The following is a 13,094-nucleotide window of genomic DNA, read 5'->3' as shown; positions in this document are numbered from 1 at the left end:
TGATGCGTCGTATCGCATCATGTAAAGCCCTATTGACTACCCACCCATTTATGGATGACACTATCTCATACGCCTAAACCAAAAAATGCAACAACAACGTTAACAAAAGAACAATAAGCACAAAATAATTGACTATTGGAAAAATAAAAAGATGAAAAACCATAGAATTACTAACTTTAAAGGCGAAGGAAAATCCATATAGGCTATACGACTCCAAAAACTTCTTATTCATGGGTTTCTTCTCGTGGTAGACTACTTTTCCATTTTGTGTCTCTTTCAAGTTACCAAGGGTCCCCCACCCCATTATCATCACCAACTCGAGGAAATAAAATAATGATATCTTCACCGCATCTTCATCACTCTCAAAATTCAGAGTCGGGTACTCTTTATCCAACTCAAACCCATTCATATTTGTCTTATTGTCCAATTATAACACTCTCAATCTAAGAGTTTTCTCATATTCTAATTGAATGACACGTCTCCGCCCAAACCTCAACCACATAATAATATCAAAATCCTCTCGTTCAAAGGAAACCTTCAGACGGAGTAATTTAAAACTAATTATGTTAACCAATTCATTCTCTAACCTATCTAAAAAAAAATGTAAAGGCACAGAGGTCTAATAAACACCAACTTAACATCCAATAAATGACCAAATAGGGTTTTCCTAAACATATATATTTGTCTATGTGTTAACTTATTTTTAATGTTCAAGACAATCTTCTCTAAGTGTGAAACAACAAGTCAAATTAGCTAGAGAGAAATCTTTAAAATTGATTTTGGTGACAAGATCAGAAATCTACAAAATATAAAACACAATATAGAACAAAAAAAAAATGTAATTTGTCCTAAAAATCAGGGAAATCTCAAGACAATCTCAACCGAGAATAACATGAATTAACAATTAAATCGAATGACATTGTATCACGATGCCAAGAGATTAGGGTTTTATATGCATTCTATAATGTATCTTGATCGAATCTCAGACATAATCGTCCCAAAGATTACCCTACAAATGCATGTAAAATGCAACAAATCTCGTGACTCATTCAACAAATCTCAGGGCAATATCATAAATCTTGACTGAAATTGTTCATCTACATGAGCCCAAATTGATGAACTTGTCAAGATTCATTAAAGGAAACCACCTACATTAACTTAAAATCTAGTTCTGCATCCAACTACAACAGAAAACCAACTACATCTTTTTCCCATGTCACCTCAAATTTCACATAAAACACTGAACATAACCTAAAATCCAACCCTAAATTACAAAATTGATCAAAGTAAATCATCCTCACAAATTTAAGCTTGAAGATGACTTCTTGAAATTTTAGTGAGCAAAAATTAGACAAATCTCCAATTTTGGGAGCAAACATGTTTCGCCTCGAGTGGAATAAGCACAAGATTTGAAGTTTATAAATATCTAACGTTTGGACGTTGATCGAAAAGATAAATTTACAAATTTTTTTTTTAAGTGTGCTACTTTTGAAATGTAAAACTAAAAGCATGCTACTTGCCATTTTTCATACAAATAAATTAGATTAGCATTTAAACTTAATAATAAATAAATAAATAAAAGAGATGTTTGTTAATTACTGTTTCCATATGAAAATAGTTCTACAAAATTGAGATATCGTCGACAAGTCGTATTCCTTCTATTTCCGGTCACATACATAATGTACCATGATACTTGTACCATATATCATACCTTTCTATTTGACTTTTTTACAGTGTTGTTTTTTACTATTACAACCCATAGTTCATTGCATTCCCTATTTAGATTATTCAATACACTCGTGCCCCCTAAAATTGATAGTTGCGTTTGATGAAGGATTTGAATTTGTTAAAGAAAAACATAAACAGATATAAATTGAAAAAAAAAATGGTTCTTATAGATTGTTGGGGACCTTTACGAAGTCCATTTACCATCAAAATCAATTTAATTAAGTAATTTCAGATGAATTTGTCTATACATAAAATAAAGGAATGGAATTAGATTATTTCTTTAAAAAAATACATATTTTACCATAAAACAAGTATATTATATAAATTGAATTTTAAATAAACAACTCCCATATTTAAGAGAGAAATTGATACTCTTGGATAACTGTTATACCTAAATAATATATGCAAATTAAACTAATTAGTGACTCAAATTAAATTGAAAATGAAGGGTTTGATCCCAAGTTTTCATCGAAAAACCACTTCAATTCAAATCAATTCATCGAGGAACTCAAAGCGAAGATAGTCAAGGTGACCTTTCAATTGAAGACTGAAATCGAAGGCAATGGGTTGAAAAAACAGGTGAGGTATCGATCATTCTTGGGAACAAAATTGAAAATAAAATAAACAGTAAATTCAAACAAACCTCCAACTCACCTATTTCACTTGCACTTCCATATTGCTTCAATAACTCAAGCAACCATCTCATAGTATGCATTCATTCAATGAAAACAAAAAAGGGACTGAGAAGGTTTGGGATAAGCAAAAGAAAGTCTTATGTCATTCACTTGAGAATCTCCTTTCAGCTACCAGTATCACCACCCAAAAATAATGTGAGAGAGTAATTTAGACATAATCTACAATACTAATCATATTCTAAATGTCCAAATGTTTATCTCAAGCCTACAACAACTAAGTAAAAATGAAGAAAAACAACTTCAGTTTAATATGGAAGGATCAAACAGACCCTTATTCTATACAACGCACAAAAAATGAAGCAAAAGATCATAATAATAATTACAAATATTACCAGATTATGCATGGCTATGTCAGTTCTACATAACCATCTCAACAGTAAAGAATAGATAGTAATAAGTGAAAAGGCCTATAAATATGGCAACCTCTACCTACCTCGTTAGATTAAAAAACCAGCTTAGCTAAGTAATATGGCTACCTCAAGGTTGGGAACTAGTAGGGCATGGCATATATATAACTTCATCCTCAGTTTTCTCCAACTCCGAAGTCTTGCAGCCAGCCTGCCGCTTGTAAAAAGTAGTTGATTCTCCCAGAAAGTCATAAATAAAGAACTATAGTCTGGCCCTGATGCCAGTTTGGTTTGAGCAGAGACAAGAGCAGTTTGGTTCATCACCATCTCTATGAATGACCCTCTTTTCGCGATTAATCATTAGCTTAATTAAAGGTAGCTTCTGTGAGACTTGGCGCCATATTTCGTTCACTGTGCCATTTGAGTCTGTATACTCAAAGTACCTCTTTATCTGGGTAGCACATATCAAATAGAATAAACTTCATTAATATGCATGACTTAATTATTTATTCAAAGTAACTGATACATGGTAACTACTCTGTACATGTTTCAAGCAAGTTTTTGTTGGCTTAAATTGTTTGACTTAAAAGTGTACTGCAACCATTTCGATTTATCAGGGGAATAGGAATCTCTTATTAGTCAGCACTACCTGTTTGGGAATTGGTTCAAAACAAAAAATACATAGACAAGATACACAAACTACACGAACAGAAGTAGAACTTAAAAATGCTGGAATGTCTAGTCTTTACAATTCTGTAAATATTAGCGGTCAATATTTAGTATTTATAACCTTAATCTTCTTCCCCCATCTTATCATGGGATGGGTCTCTCTCCTATTTAATAATAAACCTAAGATGTACACATTTAGATAGAACATAACTATTCTCCCTAATTTAACATGATATCCAAGTAACACGTCCAACATTTACTACTCTAACGTCATTTTCTCCTAAATAAAAATTGATTCACCTGTTGGACTTTCTATGAATTTTCAAGCTCACAAGTGAAGAATTATTGAAAGAATTGATATAGGATTAAACTAACCCTAACCATCTGCTTAAGCATTAGAAGTTTTATGGTCAATTAACATAATAAAAGTTTATAGGAAGAAACGAAGCATTCACATAGTTCTAACCTTTTTCATTTCTCTCTGATAGTCCAAAATTCTCTCTTCAGATATTCTCCTCAGCTTTGAAATCAGAAATTCAGGTTTCACAGCAGAAACGGAATCAAAAAACACTGCAATCTTGGAGTAATCTATAACATCTTCAAAAGGCAACTCAATACTATCACTGACAATAACTGGTACACATAAGCTCACGACAGAATCAAAAAGCCGACACGCAGAGGGAGTGTCACCAGCTGGATTCAAGCAGAACTTAGATGTATGCATCCCATGTGTAGCAGCACGCCGACTCTCTCGTGATTGTGTTCCGTGTTTGATTATAACATCCTGTTCTTGCTCAAGTATATTGAAAAGCATGTCACGTATCTTTCCTCCCTACAAACAATAGAATCACCGGCAAACAAATCAGTTATGGTCTCAACATTTTCTTTTCATCTTAGTTGGAAACTACACATAATATTAACAAAGCAAGGCATAAATGTACGGAGAGTGATAGGCATCAGACTGAAAAAGGCCAAGGGAGCTCCTGAAAATTCCCCCAAGTGAAAGAAAAAGGTGCCAAATGAGCAAAAATGTCTGGAAAGAGAACTTCAAAAAGAAGATTGTAACTATAATCTCCAAAAATAACACGCTAGAGACTAGTAAGGAATTGTGAAAAAAAAGAAAAAAAGAAGAAAATGTTGTGATGCAGCCTGTGCATTTCTACATCAATGGCAACGCATATTACAAAATCAGAAATTAGGCCTAGGAACATGGGTCACAATTACATTCATGACATGAAAAGAGCAACAGGGTGTTAATCAGAGAGGGTTGATCGATGACCAACCCAAACATAATATCCGAGTCATTTGATACTCCACGGTCAAACCATTACTTGGTTCTAACTATTGACACTGTTGATAAGAATCATATGACACAAGTTTCTTCAAAATTCGAAGTTGATTTTTTCCTTTTTTCAAAGATTCAAGTACATTAATTTTTTTCACTTTTCTCATGCATCTATATGTTCCATAATTGAGATCCCAAGATGAGTGGGGATTTTTGGAAGTGTTGAGAGTTGGCTGTTATCTCCAAGTTCTCCAAAAAAAAAAAGAAGTAAAGAATTGAATTGACTCGTCCGGAGGAAAAAGTTAGTAAAAAACTTAAAGATGATTTATCCATTCAAATGTAGGATCATCCATTGTATAGATATCTGTGTTTCCTACATTATTTCCATAAGATCTAGTAAGAGTTCAGCATTACTAGTTGAGGTTCATGTTAGGAAACTAAGAGATTACAAAGAAAAGAAAAAGGAAGAAAAAACAATTTCAAATCCCCGTGCTTAAAAAGAAACTACCCCCTATACAAACCAAAAAACATCAAAATCAAATTCATATTATTATGTGCAATTTAGGGAGGAACTCAAGAATAAATGAGTTCCTAGACTTGGTCCTAGAATGTATAACCATCATATCCTAAACGTAAATAAACTAAAGGCCCTCTTAACACTATCCTTTTCAGCTAACAGTAGAATTAAAGGAACCTTTAAAAGAACAGATGACAACTTCTACCGCCAACATTTAGTGGGACCAGCTGCAGAGTTCTAGAGCTTAATGCTAAAAGGGTTATATCCAATTTCTACTCTACTAACAGTCTGCTATCTTCCCACACAAGTTTCTTCCAGACATGCAATTTCCTCCCCCATGACGATCAACCATGGAAGTCTTCACAACTTTCTAAACCCATAAAGCTAATTATGTATAATAACCAAAAGAAAGGTTTAAGGAACAATAACAGAAGGATCCTCAACAATATCCATTGTCAATTAAATTTCAAGACATTGCATAAATATACCTCTTTACGATATCGATTGCCCATGAAGAACAATAAAGTCTTCCGATTCTCAACACCAATGTCACCAGTATAAGTATTGATCCTATGTGAGTATGGTACAATGACGTCCTTAACTAGCGACGCTTGGTCAGCCCTCAACCGCCCGAAATCCGAAACAAGCAAGATACTGTTCTTAACCCTATCAATCAGCCTGTACAATGCATTCGGGTCCTGCGCTATAATGACATGATCCCGCCCATTGCTCCGTTTCCAGTACTCTTGCTTCTCCAACCACTCCATAAAGGCATCCTGCGTCTCCTCATCACTGTACACAAGCTTCCGCTGCTGCTGATCCGACCCGGTTGCAGGTCGGATAGGGTTGACGATCAAGCTCAAAGACGAGAAGAAGGGTACATAGAACAAATCCGCCACCTCTGGATCGAACACCCTAACCACAGCAGACCCAATACGCTCCGACTCAGGTCGAAGCAGATCCGTGAACAGAAACCACTCGGCCATATGCTGATGACCAGGATACTTAAGGTCGGTGACGTCAGGGACGGGTTTTCCACCGCGAGCTATGCCGTGGTTCTCAATAACACCGTACGTAAACCTAGTGGGGACATCGTAGAGGTAAATCTTGACCGGGGAGAGGGATTTCCCAGAAGAATTGAGAAGATCAGTGTCCTGGGAAGAAAATTCATCGGAGACGATGACGGAATTGGCAGAACTGAAGGGGAAGGAACGGTCGAGCTTGAGAGTAGCGGTGGAGCTGATGAAGGTGTTGATGATGGCATATAGGGCAAGTATAAAGCAGAGAGAAGCTAGGGTTCGCTTGAGGAGAGAAGATTTTCGCGCCATTGTTGGAGAGAATGGAAGCTGTGAATGTGAATGTGAATTGAATTGAATTTCGTAGAACGGCAAAGAAGGGAAGGAACTGTGAGGAAGAAGACTAAGGTTCAGGCTTTAATGGCGGAATACATTGGTAGAGCGCGTGAGAAGCACCGTCGATTGTCCGCGAGGAATACTACAATTTCCAATTCCAATATACTTTTGTTTTCTTTTGTTTTTCTTTCTCTCATGATTTCTGTGAGCTTCGGAAATATCAGAAATACGATCAAACTTACAAAGTTGAAAATTCCTTTTTTTTCTTTAAAAAAAAAAAAAATCAATTTTTGTTATATTTATAATTGTTTTGATTATTTTTCTCATATTTAAAAACTGTTCAAAAGCATATTCAATAAATTATTCTGAATAAATTAAACATTAAATCTTTATTTTATTTTAAGTTCTATTCTTTGCTTGTTTATTGGTGGATATTTTTACAACACTTTTAAAACTATTGTGACAAAATATTACTCATTTTTAATATTATCAAATGCATTACATCCAAGTTTAATCATTTAGCTAATATAAGCCCAGTTCTGTTCAAATCCAAAAATATATATCTTCTACCATATATATCTTAACTTTCAGAATCATTAATTAAATTATATATTCCATAAACTAATGAATAATAAGAACTACTTACAAGATTATAAATATATATGTATAAGTATTGTTTTTTATGTTATATTTTATTAAAATAACTACCTTATATTATACCTTTCGTTATTAAAAATTTATGTTATATGTTTGGTTATTAAAAGTTTGAATCTTAATTTCAAAAATAGTTTGAAAATAGTTTCGAACCTCTTACTATAAAAAGTATGAATCAAAAGTTCTAATGATTAGACAAAAAAGGTGTTTTGAGATACAAATAAAGTTAGCTATCATATCATATCTAAATTATTATTATTATTCAAAGGTTAGATATCTAAATCAATGAAGGTTAGAAAATCAGTATGTTTGGTTATTAATAGTGATTTTTTAAAATAACAATAATAATAACCACAAATGTTGACAACCATTCAATGTTAAGTTATACGTGATTATAATGTTTACTATATAATTAAAATATTATCTATTCAAACTATCTTCATATAGATATATTTATAAAAGTAAAGAAATGATAATTATTTCTATAGATAATACAAGTTTTGTGGCAATTATATATATATATAATGACTTATTAATAATGACCTCTCATTATAGAATTCACCTTGGACAAATCCATTTTTGTCACATGAAAATAAACATATGTTTCCTAAATTAATCTAATAAGTTCTTCTAAACATCTGATTGTTCCCTTCCTTTCAATGTAAATAGTATTATTTTTCTTCACCAACCGTTAATAATTAGTAATTAATCGTACATTATTATTTTCATAAATTGAGTTACTTTTTCAACACAACAACTGAAAATTGAGAAATTTAAATTTTCTCAATCAATTATCGTTAGCTCGCTTTTGCAATCAAATATAGAGAATTTTCATAACTAGCAAAATAGTGAAATTACCAAATGTATTTTGTAAACAGTTTTTTTTTTTTTTTTTTGCTATCCATAATAATTCCTCAAATGTTATATAATATGTATAATATAAATGTTTATGATCGATGTCGTAAAAGATTTTATCATCAATCTCCCGTTACTCTAAGTGTATTATAATCACATTTTGCTACTTACTCATCCATTGATTCTTTGACACATCTTCGGATGATATATGCATTTGTTAGGTACTAAAGGTCGGAGAGAAAATCCTTTTTTTCATAATTTTATTTTATATATATATATAAACTCATGTTTCTATTGTGCCTTATTTTGCTCCTCAATTTTTTGCAACACAAACTTCATTGTTCCCTTATTATCCATAGACTCTTAAGGAAGGAATTTACTTGCCTATTCCCGTCAAGAAGAACAAGCCAATCAACAAAGAGATTCTAAATTGGTGGATGCTTTGTTCAGACAAGCTGTTGAATATTGGAAACAAACTAAGAAGCGTATAGATGATTTGTCACACGATGAATGTCTACCTTATGGGTAGTTCGAATAATAACTAGGACAAACAAAACACCAAGACATAAAAGTAAAGGAGAGATACAGGAGTTGGTAATCCAATTTAGTGATATACCACCTACGTCTAAGGAACAGTACACTCAGGAAAGACAATCCATTAATATCAAATGTTCAACACATTACAACGAAGTATTTATTTGTAATAACCACTACATAGATTTGTGTAGAGTTTAACTAAATGACCACTTAGGCTTCCCTTAGGTGTAAGACTCCCTTTTAATATAAACTTAGGCTCCCTTGAGCATAGCAATATTAGTGTCTTCACTTCGGCTCCGTACCGATTAATTTGAAAATCCTCTCAAGAAGATATCTTTTCTTGTGATTCAACAAACTTCTTTTGTTAAAAGATCTAGGTTCTTTCTAAAATAGAGAATCCTTCTCTTGTCATAGTCTTAGGCTCCTTTTAAGATCAAAAATCCCTTCTTGATGTCAAAGATTTAGGCTCCCCTAAACCTACTGATTCTTCAAAATGTTGCGGACAACAAATGAAGAACATACAATGGAGTAAGGTGAGCAAGGTGAGCGACGAACAAATACAAAAAGAACTCTTGTTCAAAAGACAATTCCAACTAGCATGAAGAGCACAATGTGGTTTACGCAATAAACATGCTCATCTTCAATAGACAAATTCAACAACCATAAAAGGTTTTATAATTTGCTTTAAATAAATCCGTCCATAAAGGAAATAACATCCAAAAAAAAAAAAAAAGCTTTGTCATTGTTCCAAACAATGAAAGATTTCGAATAAAAAGAAGGCAGTCACATAGTTTCAAATACAAAAAGTGTTCGCAAGAAAATCTTCAGATGTTAAACCATGATGCTAAAACTTTGCACAAGGTATAGGAGCAACCAATTGCCTTGTAAAAATATATTGCCAATCGTTCGTACGAAATTTCCAAAGAAATTTAATTCGTGGAATTTGAATTTTGTATTTGTATTGATTTGATAGTGAGTGCAACTGCTAAAACATGATCCTTTGATTCTTTCTCTTGAAAAAAAATATAAATTTTAATTTTTAAACTTGTTGATATTCTTGGATAATCAAGATTTGGGCTTGATGATCTTCCTAATCCACCATCCAACTCAATGATTTTTCTTGAATGATCGATCAACCTTCAAACTTATTGATATTTCTTCGATGATCGATCTTTAGGTTATATGATTAGTTTGGATGACTTGCTGGTTTGCTTGGATCCAACTTCAGGAGACTTATATTCTTTAAATCTTTAGAGCTTTGGTCATATCAACTTTTAACTTTAAATTTTAAGAGTTTTAAAGCCTTAGTATTCAAATTTTGAGAGCTTCAAAGTCGTAGGAGAGTTATAATTTTAGAAGTTGTAATAACTTTTGGAATTTCAAAGCTCTAGAGCTTGGACAGCAACTTTATCTTCAAGGCTTTACTAGATGAATCTTCTAAAACTTCAGATCTTCATAACTTTGATCTTCAGATAGTGTTTTAGCCTTTAGTTCTTCTTCGGACTTCAACTTTGATTTGGTGAAACATGAAGTGGCCATATTTTCAACCATGCAACTAAAGGACCTCGCTCGAGATGAACCAACGTTCATGGTCATCCCGCTTAAGTCGTTGGAAAACCTGGAAGGGAGTCTCTAAAGACATTTTGTCTGTCTTAGAGAAGTATAGTGATGTGATGTTTGATAGTTTGCACAAATCTCTGCCTTCGCGAAGAATGATTGACCACGAGATCGAATTATTGTCAGGTGCAAAACCGCCTACAAAGAATTCTTATCGTATGACGCCACCAAAGTTATCTGAACTTCAGAAACAATTGAAAAAGTTGTTGAGTGCAGAATTTATTAGACTTGCAAAAACACCGAATGAAGCCCAGTCCTTTTCCATAAGAAGAGTGATGGAAGCTTACGGTTATGCATTGACTACAATGCCTTATACAAGCTCACGATTTGCAACAAATATCTTCTTTCCATAATCACTAATTTGTTTGACAGGTACTTGAGCGAAATATTTCCCGAAACTAGACTTGCGATCAGGACATTATCAAGCAATGATTGTTTAGGGAGATAAGCCCAAGACATCTTATGTAACAAGGTATAGAGTATTCGAATTTCTCGTAATGCTCTTTGGTCTTACCAACGCCCCTTCAACCTTTTGCACACTAGTGAATCAAGTCTTCCATGAATACCTTGACAAGTTTATCGTGATCTACCTATATGACATAATAATCTATAGCTTGACAATGGAAGAACACAAGGTCCACCTTCAAATGGTTTTTCAGAAACGGAAGGAAAACCAGTTGTCTGTCAGGAGAGAAAAATGCTCTTTCACACAACAACAGATAAACTTTCTAGGCCATGTGATAGGGTTTGGACGAATTGGTATGGAAGAAGGGAAAATTGTTGCAATACGTGATTGGAGAATATCGAAACCAGTCACAAAATTATGCTCCTTTTTCAGATTAGCTAATTACTACATGCAATTCGTGGAAGGATTCTCTAAAAGAGCAAGCTCGCTGGCTGAGTTGTTGAAAAACGACATCCAATGGGGATTCAACCCCTGAGTGTCAGGTCGGCTTTGATGGTCTAAAGCAACCCATGATTGAGGGACCAATTCTTAGGATCACTGATGTGACAAAACCCTTCGAGGTTGAGACTGATGCGTATGATTATGCGTTAGATGGCGTTCTCTAGCAGAACGGACACCTCATCGCATATGAAAGTTGAAAACTGAATGCAGGAGAAAAGAGGTATACAATGTTTGAAAAAGAAATGTTTGCAGATGTCCATTGTTTGAGGGCCTAGAGATAGTATTTACTGTGTTCGACATTTGTAGTGAAGACGAACAATAGCACTACCTACCAATTCTTTACTCAACTAAAATTAACTTCGAAGAAGCAAGATGACAAAACTTACTAGCCAAGTTTGATATTGAGTTTAAACATAAAAAAGGATCGAGCAACCAAGCAGTTAATGTCCTGAGCCGAAAAGACAAACATGTGATCATAAGCATGTTAGCTCACCTTTAAACGACTAAGATCGATGGGTCAATGAATTTAGCTAAAGCTGGTAAGACAAAGCAATTTTGGGTCGAAGATGGCTTATTAATAACTAGAGGAAATTGACTGTGTCTTTAAAGCAGGCGACCTAAGGAAGAAACTACTACACGAGTGTCACAACATTTTGTGGGTTGGCGACCCTAAATGGCAAAAGACTTATGATTTGCTGAAAAAGGACTACTTTTGGCCCAATATGAAAGACGACGTCATGCAGTACAAAAAGACATGTCTCGTCTGCCAATAGGATAAAGTTGAGAAAGCAAAAGTTGTTGGATTTCTCGAACCTTTGTCAGTTTCGACAAGACCTTGAAAAAGTGTTTCTATAGACTTCATCACCCACCTTCCTAAGGTAGGCGACTTTGAGGTCATCTTGGTCATCATTTATCAATTTTCAAAATATATTACATTCATTCCCATTACCAAGCTGTGTTCAGTCGAGTTGACGACACAGTTGTTCTTCAGACATGTTGTAAACTTATGAGAAGTCCCGACAAGCATTATGAGCAACAGAGATGGTAGATTCATTAGCACTTTCTGGACATAATTATTTACTCTTTTGAGGATAAATCTGAATATATCCTCAAGCTACCATCCTCATACCAACGACAAGATCGAGTGATTCAATTGTATGTTCGAAGAATATCGAATTAGGTTCAGCTACTAGTAGAGATGTCCACGTGGTAGGTGGGGCCTAGGATGTCACTCTCCATCCCTGTCCCCGCCTCTTATCCAATTCCCCATCCCCACAAATTTTTTGCAGAGATTACCCATGGGGTTTTCCTCGCGAAAAAATATTTTCCATTTTTAAAAAAAGTTTAATCTCATTTCCCAATCCTCATCTACTTGAAATGTATAATGTTGTTTTATTTTCAATAGAATATTCTCAATTTTCTTATTTTAAAACAATTAAATTGTCAAATTCTCATTGTTTATAAAAATACAAAATTCAATTATTAGAAGATACATTTAGAAATCCATTCATAAAACTCAAAAATCTATACAAAAAAAAAAATCAAAATTCAATCCTAACAAAGCCTTCAATTACATCAAATTTTTTAAGACACAAATCACAAGTTGGGATATATATACTTTTTAAGGAAAGTTCACAACATAAAAGTGGAATTAGGAAAAAAAATAAAATGGACTACATAAAGAAAAGGAAAGAAAGAATATCAAAATATGTTTTTTTTACTCTTTTATATATTATTAAACAAGTTAACAAATAAACAAATATTTAATTATATATTTAACTATATTTTTGTTCAAGGCGGGGCGGGGATCGAGGTTGGGGAATGTAATTCCCGTCCCCAACCCCATGTATTCATCCCGCTCCGTTCAGAGCAGGTCCTCATAGGGTCGTTAAATGAACATCTTTAATTGTTGGATGTGGCCTAATTTTGTT

General features: G+C 33.8%; 1 protein-coding gene across 1 annotated transcript; it reads right to left on the bottom strand.

Moving 5' to 3' along the window:
- Window positions 1-2,484: 2,484 nt before the first annotated feature.
- LOC101216577 (probable arabinosyltransferase ARAD1) lies at window positions 2,485-6,749 on the bottom strand. Its single transcript, XM_004145386.3, has 3 exons — window positions 5,730-6,749; window positions 3,906-4,271; window positions 2,485-3,221 (listed from the first exon to the last, which is right to left on the bottom strand). The coding sequence occupies exons 1-3, from the start codon at window positions 6,567-6,569 to the stop codon at window positions 3,033-3,035; spliced, it is 1,395 nt and encodes a 464-aa protein (XP_004145434.1). The 5' UTR covers window positions 6,570-6,749; the 3' UTR covers window positions 2,485-3,032.
- Between the last annotated feature and the right edge of the window lie 6,345 nt (window positions 6,750-13,094).

Source organism: Cucumis sativus, chromosome 1, assembly GCF_000004075.3.
Source record: "Cucumis sativus cultivar 9930 chromosome 1, Cucumber_9930_V3, whole genome shotgun sequence".
In the NCBI taxonomy this organism is placed as follows: Eukaryota; Viridiplantae; Streptophyta; class Magnoliopsida; order Cucurbitales; family Cucurbitaceae; genus Cucumis; species Cucumis sativus.
This window is presented reverse-complemented; position numbering and strand designations above follow the sequence as displayed.